At 59.0% G+C, this 18710-nt stretch overlaps 1 protein-coding gene across 1 annotated transcript in view; it reads left to right on the forward strand.

Annotated features, from left to right (window-relative positions):
* The window catches only part of LOC119104286 (uncharacterized), a 99173-nt gene that overhangs the window by 24445 nt on the left and 56018 nt on the right, over positions 1 to 18710 (forward strand). The window contains 29 exon segments of the mRNA XM_037227982.1: positions 294 to 462; positions 779 to 958; positions 1263 to 1445; positions 1898 to 1985; positions 2828 to 2922; positions 3397 to 3573; positions 3993 to 4195; positions 4593 to 4753; positions 7103 to 7262; positions 7904 to 8013; positions 8359 to 8551; positions 9001 to 9124; positions 9405 to 9541; positions 9544 to 9595; positions 10310 to 10478; positions 10875 to 11016; positions 11488 to 11608; positions 11922 to 12064; positions 12555 to 12756; positions 13191 to 13348; positions 13913 to 14043; positions 14359 to 14435; positions 14801 to 14928; positions 15325 to 15444; positions 16149 to 16273; positions 16672 to 16852; positions 17405 to 17536; positions 18011 to 18155; positions 18507 to 18620. Of these exon segments, the coding sequence (XP_037083877.1) occupies positions 294 to 462; positions 779 to 958; positions 1263 to 1445; positions 1898 to 1985; positions 2828 to 2922; positions 3397 to 3573; positions 3993 to 4195; positions 4593 to 4753; positions 7103 to 7262; positions 7904 to 8013; positions 8359 to 8551; positions 9001 to 9124; positions 9405 to 9541; positions 9544 to 9595; positions 10310 to 10478; positions 10875 to 11016; positions 11488 to 11608; positions 11922 to 12064; positions 12555 to 12756; positions 13191 to 13348; positions 13913 to 14043; positions 14359 to 14435; positions 14801 to 14928; positions 15325 to 15444; positions 16149 to 16273; positions 16672 to 16852; positions 17405 to 17536; positions 18011 to 18155; positions 18507 to 18620 (4120 nt within the window).

Below are 18710 nucleotides of genomic sequence, written 5' to 3' on the forward strand. Positions count from 1 at the left end.
CGAGTCATTCACGTGCATTGCGAAATGCACGTGCACTTATAGGCGCTCCACGGAGTGCCAAATCTCCCTTCTCCCAACAACCAATACTTCCATACTGCGTGTGCTCCTATGGTCGGTGCCATCGACTCCTGGTCTCCACCTGTGGCCCCTGACCACCGTCAGCAACCACTGACCCCCGCCTGTGATTTATAACCCCCGTGTGGTCCTGACCTCCGCCTTTGACCTCTGATCCCCGCTTGTGACCGCTGACCTCCGCCTGTGACCTTTGACGGTCGCTCGCTTGCTCGTCACAGGTGTACGACGGTCCGGACAGCTCGAGCCTGCGCCTGCACTCGGGCGCTGGCTTCACCGGCCAGCTGGTGCCGCAGCTGACCCTGACCGCCCAGTCGGGTCAGATGCTGGTCCGCTTCATCTCCGACCCGCTCAAGGCCAGCAGAGGCTTCCAGGCTGTCTTCTCGTCAGGTGCGCCACCTTTGGAATGCCCCGGACGCTCCGGATGTCCCGCAAGGAGGCCTTTAATCGCACCGCTTCTTGTTATCCTCGCGTGGTATTTTTTTTTTACTTTTTTTTAAAAATCGGGCTTTTGTTCGATTATGCTCTTCAGCAATTGTCCGATTACAGATTGACGTCTTGCACGAGGACTGGAAGCTGACAAATCATGTCATTTCTTAGAGTAGGCGAGATTTGTTTTTTGCATGACCAGTGAACACCGGCCTTGCTCTATTCACGCCGCTGGTAGCGCTCGCTGGTTGAGTGACGTCACATCGGTGTTTTCCAGATTGTCCCATGCTGGAGCCCGGCAAGGGAGCGCTGGGTACCAGCCGGGAGACCATCTTCGGCACCAGGGTGACCTTCACGTGCCCGCCGGGTCAGGAGTTCGCCACGGGGAAGGCCAAGGTCATGACCGAGTGTATGCCCGGCGGCCAGTGGAGCGTCAGCTATATCCCCAACTGCCAGGGTGAGACGTTCGTATGACGCCATGAAAAAACCCTGCACTTCTAAATACGTCATCTATTTGACGCCTAGATTAGGCTTTAATCTTTAACTTAAAGCACCCACAACAACTTACGCGAACTTGCTGAAAGAACCGCTTGTCATTTTTTGCGCGTTGCTCACTCGTCATGTATCCATGCAATCTTCAACTCGCTGAAATTGAACATCTTGGACACATTTCGTTTGCATGGAACAAATCACAACAGTCTTCATGTATGCTTCGCTCGTGACCGTCTCCCTGTCTGACCCCCCTCCCCCTCCCCCGGCAGAGGTGTACTGCGGTCCGGTACCGCAGATCGACAACGGCTTCTCGATCGGCGCCACGAACGTGACCTTCCGGGGCGAGATCACGTACCAGTGCTACGCCGGCTTCGCCTTCCCCAGCGGCCAGCCTGTCGAGACGATCCAGTGCTCCGCCGACGGCAACTGGGGCAAGCTGCCCGTCTGCCTCGGTAAGGGAGTGCGCGCGGACGCACGCGCCCATCGCGTGTGCTCGGCTCTGATGACTGTGGGTCGTGCCCAACCTTACGGTATTGTTGTGTCGATAGTTTGATCTCTGTTGGCAAAGCCGCTAGTGCTTCAGTATGGCTTGTTCAAAGTTGTTGTATGCTCTGTTGTGGACATACTTCTACTGGGACTGAAGCCGGTTCTGTGCTAAGTTGTGCATGATAAGACACTTTGTGATATGATATGGCAAACGTCCTATTAGGATTCGTATCATCATTAACCATGCATGTAGTCGCCTGTATGTATAACTATATGCGCATGCGTTTGGTATGACTTAATTATAAGGTGCACATGGTACATGTGCTGGTTTTTAATAAGATGCGTAGTGTGACGCATTGCTAATTCCCGATCTCCTGTGCGCGTGCTGGGCTGCTGACGTACATTCCCATCGTCCCAGCGTCCCAGTGTCCCGCACTCCCGGAGGTGCCGTTCGCCCAGAAGCAGCAGCTGAACGGCGGAGGTCGGAGTTACGGCACTGTTGTCAGGTGAGCGCGGACGAGAGACACTGTTGTCAGGTGAGCGCGGACGAGAGACAGTGTTGTCAGGTGAGCGCGGACGAGAGACACTGTTGTCAGGTGAGCGCCGACGAGAGACACTGTTGTCAGGTGAGCGCGGACGAGAGACACTGTTGTCAGGTGAGCGCGGACGAGAGACACTGTTGTCAGGTGAGCGCCGACGAGAGACACTTATGCCCGGGATGGATGCAATGACCGCGCGGCGCCCCTGCAGAACAGAAGCAAACTCCCTGCCGCCGACTCCGGTAGATTATGAGGGCCACAGCTATGCCGTCGGGGACGCTGCAGCTTACGGTGGCTCGTGCTTCTTGATGCACCTGTTGGGGATTATAGCTGATGTCATTGCCGCTGAACTTAACCGCAGAGGCACAATCATTGCGCCAGACGGGCTCCGCCCTGCCCTCTTGATGTGCCGCGGTCACGCAGCATCGAATTCCCAGCTGTCGGCATTAAAAACACCTGTCACTTATCGGAGGGCCCTAATTAAACAAGCACGCCTCTCCCGCGCTTTAGTCAAGAACTTTGTAAATCGCAGGTTTGACGCGCGCCGAGCGGCGCTGCTGACGTCTGTCTCCCCATAAACTGACGGTCGTGCCCGCCGAGCGGCGCTGCTGACGGCTGTCTCCCCATACCCTGACGGTCGTGCCCGCCGAGCGGTTCTGCTGACGGCTGTCTCCCCATAAACTGACGGTCGTGTCCGCCGAGCGGCACTGCTGACGGCTGTCTCCCCATAAACTGACGGTCGTGCCCGCCGAGCGGCGCTGCTGACGGCTGTCTCCCCATACACTGACGGTCGTGCCCGCCGCGGCCAGGTACGAGTGCGAGCCGGGCTACGTCCGGTCGGGCGTGCCTGTCCTCTTCTGCATGAGCAACGGCACGTGGAGTGGAGAGGTGCCCAGCTGCTCACGTGAGTGACCCCGCCGCCACCATACGCAGAGTGGCCGGCTGTGCGCGCGCCGCTCGTCATGCGAAACTCAACTGTGTGTGGTACTTATTGGACTTATTGTATGAATGATTGCGCATCTTTATGCGCAAGTCAAACGTAGTCCTTCCTTCACTGTAATGCGTATCGTCAGCATTTTGAGTCTCTGACCGGATTTACTTGGCGAAAGCTTTTGGTGTTGACGATATAGCCCAAAGTGACGACGTTCAAGTCAGGTTCACTTTATTTCCGGTCTTTATTTCCGGTCTTTATTTCCGGTCTTTATTTCCGGTCTTTGTACCATGACTTGTCGCCGTGACCCGCATCACATCATCTCGAACCTCTGTGACCTGCCCGACCGTCTTTAGACCCGTCGCGTCCCCGATACCGGGGGTCTCTGCCGGTCCCACGGTGCCCGCCTGACCTGACCTGACCTGACCGGCCGTGTGCCCCCGCCAGGTCTGCACTGCCCCTCGCTGCCGGAGATCCCGCACGGCTACGTGCTGTCGCCGGCGGCTGACTACCGGTACGGTGACGAGGCGAGCGTGCAGTGCTACCGCGGCTTCCGGCTGATCGGCTCGGCGGTCATCACCTGCGGACCCCAGCAGAAGTTCATCAACCTGCCGCAGTGCGAAGGTGAGACGCGTCAACGGCACCAGCGGCCTGGCAAAGCATGTCATTGGGAAAGGCGAGCTGTCGAGGAAACCAGCGACATTGTTCGTGGCTAGCGCATGCTCGTCGCTTACAATATTGTGCGCACATCAAAGCAGTGCTGGTGCTTTCGAGGATAATGTACTACCTCCAGCATTGAATGGCAGCGGATCGGACCTGTCCAAAGGTAAATGCAGATCTTGCTCCCAGCACAACGTGCCCAAAAATACAGCGCAGAGTACCCGAGGTCCATTGTGTGTGGGCGACTTCTGGTACGGCCACCTCCGTATCCGAGCTAATGGAGGGACATGTCTTTGTCCGGGGCATTTCACAGCATCTGTAGTGTTCTTCAAGACGTGTTTGGCAGCGGTCCCTAAACTGAACCCCATGCCGTCCTGCTGCAGACATTAACGAATGCGCGGCGGCCAAGTGTGACCTGACCTCGACCAACTGCTCGAACGTGGCCGGCTCGTACCACTGCGGCTGCCGCGACGGCTTCCGGCCCAACCTCGAGTGCCGGCCGGTGGCTGAGCTCGGCGTCAGCAGCGGCGCCGTCGCCAACGACGACATCCTCGTCTCCGGCACCGAGGACGGCTATGACAAAAACGTGAGCTGCGGATCGGGGCTCCGGACTGCCGTGAGGCTCAGCTGACAGTGCTGAGAGAGCTGGCTTGGGTAGTGTGTTTGTCGCGCATATGCCTTGTAATGTCTGTTGGCCTCGCGTCATGAAGTCGGCAAAGTTAGCCATGCATGGCGACCTTGCTGCAGCGACTACAAGCGGTCACTGTCTTGATCAAATGCTCTACCATTAAGTTGTTCAGCCCACAACGTAAGCTGGGTATGTTCTACGTGGACGGTTGTTCTGTTTGTGTAGTCTTCAGGCTGTTAACAGCCTCTCTCGAGCCGCGTGACATCCTCGAAGGCTGATTTTCAAGAAGGCCCGCTACTCAGCAGTATAACCCTGCGCGTCACCGTCTGACCCCAGTGACCTCGTGCGCCCGCAGACGGTGCGCCTGAACGCCGACGGCGGCTGGTGCGGCGCGCGCGAGGGCCCCAAGGTCAACTGGGTCATGATCGACCTGGGCGCGCCGACAGTCGTGCACGGCTTCCGGATTCAGCCGGTCTCGCGGCCGGACCGCACCGTGGCCTACGCCAAGAGCCTCAGGTACGGGCCCCGCCCACTGATGGCCCCGCCCACTGACAGCCCCCGCCCGCTGACGGCATACGCCCACTGACGGTCCCCACCCGCTGACGGTCCCCACCCGCTGACGGTCCCCACCCGCTGACGGTCCCCACCCGCTGACGGTCCCCACCCGCTGACGGTCCCCACCCGCTGACGGTCCCCACCCGCTGACGGTCCCCACCCGCTGACGGTCCCCACCCGCTGACGGTCCCCGCCCGCTGACAGACCCCACCCACTGACGGTCCCCGCCCGCTGACGGTCCCCACCCGCTGACGGTCCCCACCCGCTGACGGTCCCCACCCGCTGACAGACCCCACCCACTGACGGTCCCCACCCACTGACGGTCCCCACCCGCTGACGGTCCCCACCCGCTGACGGTCCCCACCCGCTGACGGTCCCCACCCGCTGACGGTCCCCGCCCGCTGACGGTCCCCACCCGCTGACGGTCCCCACCCGCTGACGGTCCCCACCCGCTGACGGTCCCCACCCGCTGACGGTCCCCACCCGCTGACGGTCCCCACCCGCTGACGGTCCCCGCCCGCTGACAGACCCCACCCACTGACGGTCCCCGCCCGCTGACGGTCCCCACCCGCTGACGGTCCCCACCCGCTGACGGTCCCCACCCGCTGACAGACCCCACCCACTGACGGTCCCCACCCACTGACGGTCCCCACCCGCTGACGGTCCCCACCCGCTGACGGTCCCCACCCGCTGACGGTCCCCACCCGCTGACGGTCCCCGCCCGCTGACGGTCCCCACCCGCTGACGGTCCCCACCCGCTGACGGTCCCCACCCGCTGACGGTCCCCACCCGCTGACAGACCCCACCCACTGACGGTCCCCGCCCGCTGACGGTCCCCACCCGCTGACGGCATACGCCCACTGACGGCCCCCACCCGCTGACGGTCCCCACCCCACTGACGGTCCCCACCCACTGACGGTCCCCACCCGCTGACGGCATACGCCCACTGACGGCCCCCACCCGCTGACGGTCCCCACCCACTGACGGTCCCCACCCACTGACGGTCCCCACCCACTGACGGTCCCCACCCGCTGACGGTCCCCACCCGCTGACGGCATACGCCCACTGACGGTCCCCACCCGCTGACGGCCCCCGCCCACTGACGGCCCCCCGCCCGCTGACGGTCCCCACCCGCTGACGGTCCCCACCCGCTGACGGTCCCCACCCACTGACGGTCCCCACCCGCTGACGGCCCCCGCCCACTGACGGTCCCCACCCGCTGACAGACCCCACCCACTGACGGCCCCCGCCCACTGACGGTCCCCACCCGCTGACGGTCCCCACCCGCTGACGGTCCCCACCCGCTGACGGCCCCCGCCCACTGACGGCCCCGCCCACTGACGGCCCCCGCCCACTGACGGTCCCGCCCACTGACGGCCCCCGCCCACTGACGGCCCCGCCCACTGACGGTCCCCACCCGCTGACGGCCCCCGCCCACTGACGGTCCCCACCCGCTGACAGACCCCACCCACTGACGGCCCCCGCCCACTGACGGTCCCCACCCGCTGACGGTCCCCACCCGCTGACGGTCCCCACCCGCTGACGGCCCCCGCCCACTGACGGCCCCGCCCACTGACGGCCCCCGCCCACTGACGGCCCCGCCCACTGACGGCCCCGCCCACTGACGGCATACGCCCACTGACGGCCCCCCGCCCACTGGTTGTTCATTACAATGAAGACATGCATAGCGTGCTGCATGTCAAAAAACATGTCTGTGTCGCTTGCGTGGAAACACGTCAATGTGCTTTGAGAACACTTCAATATGCGTGGGGAACACCTCAATGTGCTCGGGGAAGTCGTCAATGTGCGCGGAGAGCTCTCCAATGAGCGTGGGGAGCACGTCAATGTGCGCGAGCATGTCACCTCCGTGTGTGGTGGCTCTCCGTGACTTTTGCGTCACTAGATTTCTCTCGTTGATGTTGATGTGCGGAAAGATTCACCTTGGTTCGATGTTTTCGCTTGAAAATGGCGTGATTACCATGGGGGCATGACGCAGTTTTTTTAGTGACTTAAATAAGTCGCAATACTCCACGTGCTACTGACTCAACGGAAGCGATGCAGGCGCATTAGACATCACCAGGTCTCGACAGCACCACCGTGTGTTCACTGTGTGACACTATGTGACAGCACTACTGGGACAGTCATTATCCATGGCGCCACTGCGTTCCCCGGGCCGTGCTGCATGCACGAGCTGAGGTGACTGGTAGGATGCGGTAATACCAGATGCCATTTCATGCCCGCGGGAGCTGACGGGCGTGGCGCGAGAGTACATGCCGTCCGGACGTGGCCATGACGTCGCTGTTGCGGCAGGCTCTACTACACGGACGAGCTGACGGACGTGATGCGGGAGTACCAGACGTCGAGCGGCGCTCCGGTGGAGTTCCGCACCGCCGGCGCCGGCCTCTCCGTTATCAGCATGCCGTCGCCCGTGGAAGCCCGCTACGTCAGGCTCACCATCCTCGACTACCAGGTCAGCAGCTGGAGACAACGGCGGTGGAGTGGCGGGACCGCTGGCGGGCTCTGTAGCCGTCTCTGTAACTGCTCTGAGGGAAGCCGCGTCGGTGGCAGTTATCGGCAGTGCTGCAGGGTTTCGTTACCGGGCTTTGTTAGCTGGCTCTCTAGCTGCGTTCCGCCAGCCAGTTCAGCTGAACGAAACCGGGCTTTGTAACGAGCTCCGCTGGCTGACTCTGTGTTGGCTGCTGGACCGCGAGGTTAGCCGCACAGCAGGGCCTCTGTGACGGTTGGGGGCAGGGGCGCTTCCCTGGCTGGCTCTGTGCTGTTCTCGCTGCGCTGACAGCCGAAGAATGATATGCTTCGAGAGCCAATCACGACCGGGAATGACATGCTTCGAGAGCCAATCACGACCGGGAATGACATGCTTCGAGAGCCAATCACGACCGGGACTTGTCACGCCCGCACGCTTGTCCCAATGCAGAGTGTGCTAGAGCTGATAATTCTGCAGTAAAAAGCCAGGTGCTTCTCGTCACCACCAATATCGCCGACAGCGACAACAGCTTTCTCTCCACTGCGGTCAGAGCTTCAGCGTGCCGCGTCAGGTGTGCTGCGTGGCCCGGTGAGCCAAGGCTGAGTCAGTCCCGTTCTGACCAACAGGTGGCGCCGTGCATGCGTATGGAGCTGATGGGATGCTCGCGTCAGGAGTGTACCGACATTGACGAGTGCGCCAAGAAGAACGGCGGCTGCCACCAGCGATGCGTCAACTCGTGAGTTCCGCCCAGCCCACCTCGAGCTCGCAACACGTGGAAGGGGCCGTCGCTAGAAGCATAAAACAAACGATAGTGATCTCCGCAGCTACCTTTTGCAACGCTGGCAACAATGAATACAATACCTGAAGATTTTTTACAATTTGAATTATGATAATTTACTCGCCGATAAAACCACTTGCTTCCATGTGAAATAGGCTTGCGGTGTATTTTCCTGGGCTGTGACATCATCTGAACTGCCTTACCCTGACCCCTCTTGTCTGTGGAATGAAATCGTCCAAACGTCATCTCGGCAGAGGGTACGCGCTGTGACGACAGTTGACCTGACCTGACCTGACCCCACAGGGCTGGATCGTTCGGCTGCCAGTGCGACGAGGGGTACGAGCTGTTCACCAAGAACGGCACGGCCGGGTTCACGGTGGCGCCCTCTGAGACGGGCGAACGGGACGGTGACACGTACCGGATCAACAAGACCTGCGTGCCGAAACAGTGCCCCGGCATCGAGGACCCCGTCAACGGCCTGCTGGTCTCCACCCAGGTCAGTGTCTTACTGCCAGCCCACAGCTCCCCTGACCGTCTCCCCCCCCCCCCCCTCCCCCCCCCGCTAGTGCCGCTGCAGTGTGTGGCCAGGGTGCCTCAGATATTTTAACGGCGTTTTGTCAGACTTGTCCCAATGAAGGACCGGCAACGTGCGTACTTGCCTGACGTACCTCTGCCGAGTTTTGGTGGAATTCCGCCGCCATGGGGCAGTCACGGACTTACGCAAATGCTGTTGATCACATACTACCTTCGGGATGTGGTGCACTAGAACCTGAATTGAGTGACAGCAGGTAGCTCATGTTTTAAACAAGTATTAAGTTGTCGCCACATTTTTGCGCATGACAAATGTGACGAGGGCTCATCCAACTTCAATTTGGCCACCGTCGCGTTTTCACTCTTCGTGGCTCAAAACAGACGTCTTCACTCCCCGTGGCTTTGTGTTCACAGGAGCAGTACCACTTCCGTGACGTCATCTCCTTCTACTGTAACTTCGGCTACGTCATGAAGGGCTCTCAGACTCTGGAGTGTACCGCCACTGGCGAATGGAACGGGACAGTGCCCACATGCGAATGTGAGTTACCGGAAAAAGCTATTTCGCTATTGCGGTGACGTTTCCTCTTGGATCTATTTGAAATGAACTTGAAAAAGGGCACAATTTCAATTCACTCTCAGTTTATACAACACATTTCAGTGTCTGTTAAGCACTTGATGGATCTGCAATCTATCAAGCACGTTAAGCAGGCTTTATTTTCCCGATCACGACGGTCGCTCCATAGAGGGACGCAAGCTTTCCCCAGTCTCGTGGCGTCATACGCTCCCGCCTCACTAAGACTACCCTGGCGCGTTTTCAGACGCCTCCTGCGAGCCGCTGTCGGACGGCCCGGAGGAGGGCCTGACCGTAGCCCGCGAAGACCCCGAGGCCGAGGAGGTGACCGTGCCGTTCCGCGAGAACATCACCGTCGCCTGCTCGGAGACGGGCAAGCCGCTTGCGCAACACCCCGCACCGCCGGCTTCCGCCAGTGTGTGTACGACCCCCAGTCAGGTCAGTCACACTGCGGTCCGAGCGCTGACCCTCGCTCGGGTCACTGACCTCTCAGTGAGGTTGACGGCCTCCCGGCCAGCCGGTTCAGCTGCCTACAGTCAGAGCGAGTGGTGAGAGGCAATGTGCGTGTCGTCGTAGAGGGCTACATATAAGTGCGCTACGAAGGCACACAGCCGCTGGACTGGGCGCAAACTACATTATGAAGGCACACAGCCGCTGGGCTGGGCGTAAACTACGTTATGAAGGCACACAGCCGCTGGGCTGGGAGCAAACTACGTTATGAAGGCACACAGCCGCTGGGCTGGGCGCAAACTACGTTATGAAGGCACACAGCCGCTGGGCTGGGCACAAACAACTATTGCGATTGACGCACCCCTAAAGCTTAATAACTAACTAACTTTTAACTGCTGGGCCACTTACTTTACCGTGGTGGATACTAACCGTCTCCCCGAACACAGTGATATGTCGCAGCGTAGTTGCATTCTCGTGATATTCTGGTTATGACATGATATCATGACAACTTGATATCCTCACGCGTTAATAGGTTATCCTTATTATCAGGTCACGTATGGCAGCACAGGGACAGCGACATCGTGGTATTGCAGTTAGATAATGACGGAACTTGTGATATACTCCCAGCCCTACTTGTCGCTCTCTCCACTAATGACATCGCTGCAGGTCTGACCTGACCTGACCTGACCTGACCTGCCGCAGACTCAGCCGACTACTGGATCTCTGGGACGGCGCCAGCCTGCCCCCGGATCGACTGCGGTGTGCCACCGTCCACGCCTGGTGGCGCCTACGGAACATACGCTGACACCAAGTTCAAGAGCAGCTTCTACTTCGGCTGCGAGGACACATTCAGTCTAGCCGGACAAAGCAAGTAAGTAGTGAGGGGGAGAGCAGATATCAGCCCACTCACCCGAAAACTCAGCTGCGCAATGGTAGCCGAGCCTTTTGGAGGCTCGGATGCGTTTATAAACCCTACTCGAATGTTGGTATTGACATTGCTATACGGATGAGCCCCAACATTTATGACATTGCGTGCCTGGTGGCGTTTCTGTGCCCACTGCGCCGATGAACGTTATGCTCGCATCAGCTGGCTGTTGTGATTTATATTCCTCGCTCCCTTTCGTCCGTTTCCATAGCACTAAACCCCCATCATTTCCGTGCGACAGTGTGCCCCTACGTGAAATCACGCAGCGTTGCCCCTTCCGAGGTGAAATTGCGCAATATAACCCCTCCCCGTGGCCTAGCGTGACGCTGCTCCTCTTCACAGCTCCAACGACAACCTGGTACGGTGCCAGGCGGACGGCACCTGGGACTTTGGTGACCTGCGTTGTGAAGGGCCCGTGTGCAGCGACCCGGGCCGGCCGTCCGACGGCCGCCAGGTGGCCACCAGCTATGAGCAGGGCTCCAAGGTACGGAGGCACACGCAGCCAGAACCCCTCCCCCCCCCCCCCTCCCCGAGGCGCCTCGCCTTGGTAGCAGGGGTTGGACTGTCGCTGTCGGTGTGTATCCGGTGAGCATCCGGATATATTTCCTCTGAGCAATGTCTACGCGATCGACTCTGATTTACGTGCCCATAATATCCACAAAAGAATATCAGGGTCTTCATGATTTCGTTTCATAATCAGGATAAATCGATAAGATATCATATTCAGGATAAATCAAGAGGTTATCACAATCAGGGGGGATATAATCAGGACAAATCGACATCGGTGGCTGGTGTTTTGAATCGCCAAGCGAAATGGTGATGTTGGCTCAGTCTTTGTATTGGGTATGCTGATGGTTTGCGGAGGGTCAGCTCTGACGTCAGCCAGCGGTGGCGATCAGTGGCCAGGCGAAGTCACAGCAGAAGCGTGAGCGAACTAACACGACATTCGTTCCAGGTGTCGTTCACGTGCAACAAGCCGGGCTACATCCCGTTCTCTGGCGAGCCGATCGAGTGCGTCCGCCAGCCGGAGTGTGCTGTCATCAAGCCTCTGGGACTCTCGGACGGACGCATCCCGGGTGAGGGGGGCGCGGACTCCAGCCGGGCCGAGCGTGACCCGCCGCTGACTCAGATGTGACCGGCTCGTGAGAGCTGTGTGATGTTATTGCAGAGGTTGGAAAACGGGCATCACTTCTTGAATGTTGTGCGTAGAAAGGTGTTTTGAAATGTATGTTTTTGCCCACACGAGTCCACCAATGACAGCTCATAGCCGCCCCACACTGCAGCCTCAGCAGCCGGCCGCCTTGGGGCGTTAGGTACTAGCAGTCACGGTGCGTGACCGTGCCGTGACGTCCCGTCGGTATGTGACCGTGCCGTGGCGTTCCGCCTCAGCCTCCGCCATCAACGCCACCACGCAGCGGGCCAACTACGAGGCGAACAAGGTGCGCCTGGGCTCGGTTACCGGGTGGTGCGGACAGCTCAACGAGCCCTTCACCTACGTCCAGGTCGACCTGCTCAGTTTGCACCGCGTCAAGGTCAGTGCGCTCTAAAGGTCGCCGCGCTATTGGCGCCATCTGTGGAGCGTGAGTGATGTCTGGCTCGTACAGCGCGGTGCCAGCGTAGGGGTGCCATGGTGACACGGTATGCCCCGTGGTAATTGCTCTGCGGCTGCGCTGCTGTAATCTGTGTTACCCCGGACAGTGCTGCTATGGTCTGTGTTACCCCGGACAGTGCTGCCGAGCAACAGCGTCTGACATGCTATGAGACTGGCTTTTTGTGAAACGTATAGATGTGTCAGGGTGTCTACTAACGATTAGTACATGATTCAGTATTGGAAGCATGCAAACACTTCCGTATCTACCGAATGACAACCACCAGTACTGCCCTCACGCAGCGTGACGTGACGGCTCCCGGCGTGACGTGACGGTTCCTAGCGTGACGTGACGGCTCCAGGCATGATGCGACGGCTCCCCAGCGTGACGTGACGGCTCCCGGCGTGACGGCTCGGTGTGGCGCCTTCTACAGGCGATCCTGCTGAAGGGAGTGGTGACCAATGACGTGGTGGGTCGGCCCACGGAGATCCGCTTCTTCTACAAGCGCGCCGAGGACGAGAACTACGTGGTGTACTTCCCCAACTTCAACCTCACGGCCCGCGATCCTGGCAACTACGGCGAGCTGGCCATGATCACGCTGCCAGAGTCTGTTGAGGCTCGCTTCGTCATTCTGGGTCAGTGGTGTCAGAGTATGCGCGTCTCATCCTCCTAGGTCAGAGGGGTTAACGACTGCTTTGTCATCTCACGTCATTGGTGTTGGCGGGTGCACGACTCGTGTTCACGGAGCAGCAAAGCGCGGTTGTATGATCGCGCAGTTTTTGATCCTGGGTCATCGGTGTCTGGGAGTTCGTTTCTTTACATAAGGTCAGCGGGTTTGTGGAGTGCGTTTGGTCGTCTCACGCGCCTGTCGGGAGAGAGAGCGCAACGTATTGATCTTGAATATTAGATGAGATGTCAGCGGCAGACATATTCTAGCTACCCTTTTGGTCTCCATTAAAGAACAAGTTTTTTGGCGTTGCGCTTATATCACACAAGTTGATTTTCACGTGATCCAGCAGTGACAGCACATCTTTGGCCCTGCCATGACCAGCGCCTCTTCCTCCCCCAGGTATCGTGTCGCACGACAAGAACCCGTGCCTGAAGTTCGAGCTGCTGGGCTGCACCGTGGAGGAGGAGGAGCCGCTGCTCGGCTTCGATATGGGCTACTCGATGTGCGTGGACGCCGAGCCGCCCCAGTTCATCAACTGCCCCAGCGAACTGCTGCAGGTGTGTGGCGCGCTGACCGGCCAGTGGCGGCCGCGGCACGTGCGGTGCCGTTTGTTAGGTGAACAGGGGCCATGCCGGTCGTATCATGAAAGGTCAGTTTTCAAAATGGTTACCTGTTCCTGAAATTGATTTCATAGATGACATCATAGCATAACGCCTCTCCTTACGTCACGCAGCGAGCTCTCTGCCATGGTGCTGTCTAAAACTGCCCCGTGCAGCCCACCCTGATCTGACCTAACCTCGCTCCGCCCTGGTGTCAGGTGGAGAAGGGAGGCAACGGCCGCGTTCTGGCGGTCCACCCTGATCTGACCTAACCTCGCTCCGCCCTGGTGTCAGGTGGAGAAGGGAGACAACGGCCGCGTTCTGGCGGTGCACCCTGATCTGACCTAACCTCGCTCCGCCCTGGTGTCAGGTGGAGAAGGGAGACAACGGCCGCGTTCTGGCGGTCCACCCTGATCTGACCTAACCTCGCTCCGCCCTGGCGTCAGGTGGAGAAGGGAGACAACGGCCGCGTTCTGGCGGTCCACCCTGATCTGACCTAACCTCGCTCCGCCCTGGTGTCAGGTGGAGAAGGGAGACAACGGCCGCATTCTGGCGGTGAACTTCACCGAGCCGCTGGCCACCGACAACTCGGGGATGATCGTGCGCACGGACGTGCGGCCGGCCGGCTTCGGGCCGCCCGTCTTCGTGTTCAGGTCAGTTCCTCTGAGCATGGCTTGTCATGAACGCAGCTGACGTGCTGTCCCTGTGATGATCGGCAGCCTGCGGCGTTTTCAGGCGAGAGGGCGTAATGCGAGAGACGATTTAACGTGTGGAGATTGTCTGGTGTTTTTTCGTGTTGCAGTGTCGTGTTTGTTGCATGTTTTTGTGTCGTGGTGTTCTTCAAGTGCTCGAATAAAGCTTTATAGCCCTTGAGATAACTGTGAATGCATGTGTCCCTAGAAACTGTGACATGACCCAATCCACGTCTGGCAGCTACACTTACTGACGCACCACCCGGTGTGTTACAGAGACCTGATGGTCGAATATCTGGCTTTTGATTTTGACGGAAACGTGGCGATCTGCCAAATGAACATCACAGTCCCCGGTAAGTTGTATCCACTCATCGCTTTGTGGGAGGTTATGGTCACTATTCGTTAGCAAAACGTGACGATTGTGAACTGACTGAAGATTGAAGTGTACTTCAAGGGTGATGGGCAATAACAACGTTATATAATATTATGAAGAAACTTGCCTGAACTGGCTCGCACGGCTGATGCTGAGGCTACGAATGTACCAGACCGGGCGGTCCTTGGACACGCCACAGTGCAGTGACGCGCTGGTGCGCCACCGCCGGTGACACGTGACCGCCGCCGCCGGTAACGCATGACCTCCGCCGCCGGTGACACGTGGCCGCCGCCGCCGGTAACGCACGACCTCCGCCGCCGGTGACGCGTGACCTCCGCTTCACAGACGACACGCCGCCGAAGGTTACCTGTCCGCAGAGCTACGTGGTGGAGCTGGTCGAGGAGCAAGAGGTGTACGAGATCAACTTCAACCGCTCCCGCTCCCAAGTGGACGTCTCTGACGACACTGATGACGTGAGTGACGTCGTGGGCTGTCGGAGACGCGGCTAGCAAATTGTGAACGTTCGGCGGAGGGACGGAGTACTCCGCGGTGATGAGCCCTGACGGATCAGCGAGCACAGTTATGGAACAGAACACCCATAGAACTCACCACCCATCCACCCACCATACCACCACTCACCCACCCAGATCTCGCCTGTATGCATGGTGGCATTTTCTTCTTGGCAAATGGGTACCGGTCTGACTTAACGAACCAGATTGTTGTGTTTCCTGGATCGTACGAAAGCAATCCCTTCCTTCATATCCTAGGTCCTCGACCCACCTGCTCGTCTGTCACCTGCGTCCCATACCGTAACGCTCCACACCAGCCCCCTCTCTCTGGGCCCGCGTGACCTCTTAACCCGCCCTCAGGTCGAGGACATCGCGGTGACGTTCGAGCCGTCGGCGGCTCGGATCCAGATCGGCGCATACGAGAATGTGACGGTCACTGCGCGCGACACCTCGGGCAACCAGGCCCAGTGTCACTTCCAGGTGAGCGCGACACCTCGGGCAACCAGGCCCAGTGTCACTTCCAGGTGAGCGCGACACCTCGGGCAACCAGGCCCAGTGTCACTTCCAGGTGAGCGCGACACCTCGGGCAACCAGGCCCAGTGTCACTTCCAGGTGAGCGCGACACCTCGGGCAACCAGGCCCAGTTTCACTTCCAGGTGAGAGCGACACCTCGGGCAACCAGGCCCAGTGCCACTTCCAGGTGAGCGCGACACCTCGGGCAACCAGGCCCAGTGCCACTTCCAGGTGAGCGCGACACCTCGGGCAACCAGGCCCAGTGTCACTTCCAGGTGAGCGCGACACCTCGGGCAACCAGGCCCAGTGCCACTTCCAGGTGAGTGCGCGCGGGCGAGAGACCCGCTCTGGGGCCTCACATGCTGGCAAGAGGGTCGGGGATGTAAGGAGGGATTGGGTGTTGCTATTTAGGAAGAAAAGGCACGTGGTCAGGTGCGCGTGCAGCTGTAAGGCAGGAAGGCGTCGGTTGAGGAAGATACGTGAGTGGTTTAATGGGTGTGGCCGCGAAGAAGAGGGCGTTTACAATAGGTCCGATGGCTGCAAGTGCATATGAGGGAGGTTGTAGGGCGTTTGTGGTGACGAAATTGACTGAAGCCATGTTCCATTTGTGACGCTCCATACCCGTCGCCGGATAAGACCTGCTCACCTGGCCTTCACCGTGTCGTCACCAGGTGGCAGTGCAGGCGACCCCGTGCGTGGCGTGGGACCTGAAGGCTCCCGCCAACGGTGCCGTGAACTGCCTGCCCAGCGAAGTGGGCGGCCTCCGCTGTCTGGCCACCTGCAAGGAGGGATTCCGGTGCGTCACCGGGCGGCCTGTACCTCCTTAAAACGAGCAGATTTGTTAGCTGCGTGGCGCTGTGACGCTAAGTTATTCGGCATGGTAATGTGCCTGTGAGACCTCTTAAGGAATCTCACAAAGTGTGTGCCAGAACTTCAATGACTATTTTGTGTTCTCCTGTGTTTGTCCTTGATCCCAGCCACGTATGAATGTTTTATGCACTCACCGAGCATTATGTAGCTCCGAAAGGGTATCACCTGTAAACATTGATAGACGTCCCTAACTCGCCATAACCTGACAATGTGCAGATGGCCATCCCTTCTTCACCCCATCCGACCGTTCTGCACGATCCATTAGACCCTGTGACGTCACGCCACCCCGTGACATCACCGTACTGACGCCGCCCTCCTCCGCAGCTTCACTGACGGCGAGGAGGTCAAGACGTTCAGCTGCGTGCCGAAGCAGCCCTGGGAGCCGACCAAGCTGGTGCCCGACTGCGTGACCGAGGACACCGACCAGGCCAGCTACGACGTCAGCGCGCGCATCAACTACCGCTCCAACGGCGCCGTCGCCCAGGAGTGCGTCGGCATGTACAAGGTCAGCGAGACGCCGCGGAGGCGGGGTATGACCGTGTGCTGCGGTCGGTCGGGAAGTATTGGCACGGCATGCGGCTTCTGAGACTTTCATCAGTGTTTGGGAGGCGGGATGACGTGGAGGGGCATGGTTGCAATGCGATAACCCTGTGTCAAGCGTAGGGTTACGGCCGAAAACGTCCAGAGGGAGTTGGTCCGTTCTGGTCGGGGAATATCATCACAGCTCCGGTCAGAGCCCCGTCAGGACAGCTTGTGGAGATAAAAACTGTCAACCTGCGTCATACACATAGAATGTCAGGTCAGGGCTGCTGAGAACGTCATGGTGCCGCAGCGTTGGGATTGAGCGGCATCCAAGTGGATTGAGACGGCCAACTGAAGACCAAAACGATAGTTAAACGCAGGCCCAGGCCTGAGATGCGGACTTTGCGCCAGGCTCCGCCCAGCTATCCGGTTCTTCATCCGGTTTTGATACACGCATTGTTATTAGTTATGCTCACGTCAGCGGGCCGACTGTTTGCCGCCACGCTGATGCTTTGTCTCCGCCTGGTGTCTGCAGGAGGAGCTGAAACAGTTCCACGCCGACCTGAGCTCCGTTCTGTCCGCGCGCTGCTCGCAAGCCGTCAACCTCAACATGGACGTTCGCCTGATGTCCGGCGATGCAGTGCGCGTGGCCGAGAACATGGTTCAGGTGGGTGACATCAAAATGCGTCATCCCTTGTCGCGCACCAGAAGCATTGGCTGCTGACATTGGCGCTGCCTTGCTTATTTACATGCAACAACGCCGGAATCAGGCTAATGTCAAAGTTACCTTATATGGAGTCGTATTCTCTACCCGTGTTCCACCTGCTGGTGCTGTTCCGTTCCGCCTACTGGTGAGAGACCTGAGACGCCATGTAAGTACGGATATCCGGACTGAGAATACGCCCGAATGGTCCGCATCCGTAGTGACATAACGTGCCTGTGCGGCAGCACTAGCTAGTAAGGCGTAATGGAGGTGTAGTGGCCGAGTGTTAGCGCCCTCAGCTTCCATACGGGGCCTGGTTTCTAATCTCGGTTGCGCGTATGCAATGGCCGCTGAAAGGGTGCGTGGTGATGCGCGTCGCGTTACCATGACAAAGATGACAGACAGCACAAGGTCATATTCTTCCCCCATCTTCCACAGATCCAGCACGTGTTGCGCATCACCCCGGAGATCTCCCAGCCGTTGCTATATGACCTGTGTGGCCTGAACCTGGGCCTGATCTTCGAGCTTACCGTGCCCTCCACCTCTGTCGTCATCCAGCCGCTGCTCGACGTCTCCGCCATCGGTGAGGCAACGCACAAGCTCGGCTTACGGGTCTGACGATAGATGGCAGGAGTAGATACACGTCGGTCGCTACGCATCGCTGGAATACAACATGTCTAGCACGTGTGTATTCTGTAGGAACAAGCCGCTTGATGCAGAACATCAAGTGTCAAGGGCGTTGATGTAACAATTGTCTGGGCCTGGCTGACACGTTGGAGTTGTTGCTGCACCTGTCCTTGCTTGTTTATACGGGCTAAGGCCCGATCGCCACTGAAATGAAGCATTCCGCCACTGCATAGCTGCCTGTGTGCCAGGCTATAAAAGGGCTGTCCAGTTCTCCAACGCCCGGGTCTGACACCTCAGCTATCGGCAGGTAACCAGTGTCCCCCGATGCGGGCGCTGCTCAGCAATGTCACCAGAGGCTTCACCTGCACCACCGGCGAAGTTCTCAACTCGGAGTCAAGCAACACGAACGTGCCCAGATGCCGTGAGTACCGGGACAGCAATGCTTGGGAAACCCTTGGCAGCTGAATCTGTGATCAGATTCCAGCCTGACGTTTGTATAATGCTTGATTAG

Source organism: Pollicipes pollicipes, unplaced genomic scaffold (assembly GCF_011947565.3).
Source record: "Pollicipes pollicipes isolate AB1234 unplaced genomic scaffold, Ppol_2.1 Scaffold_6052;HRSCAF=7182_pilon_pilon_pilon, whole genome shotgun sequence".
Taxonomy (NCBI): Eukaryota; Metazoa; Arthropoda; class Thecostraca; order Pollicipedomorpha; family Pollicipedidae; genus Pollicipes; species Pollicipes pollicipes.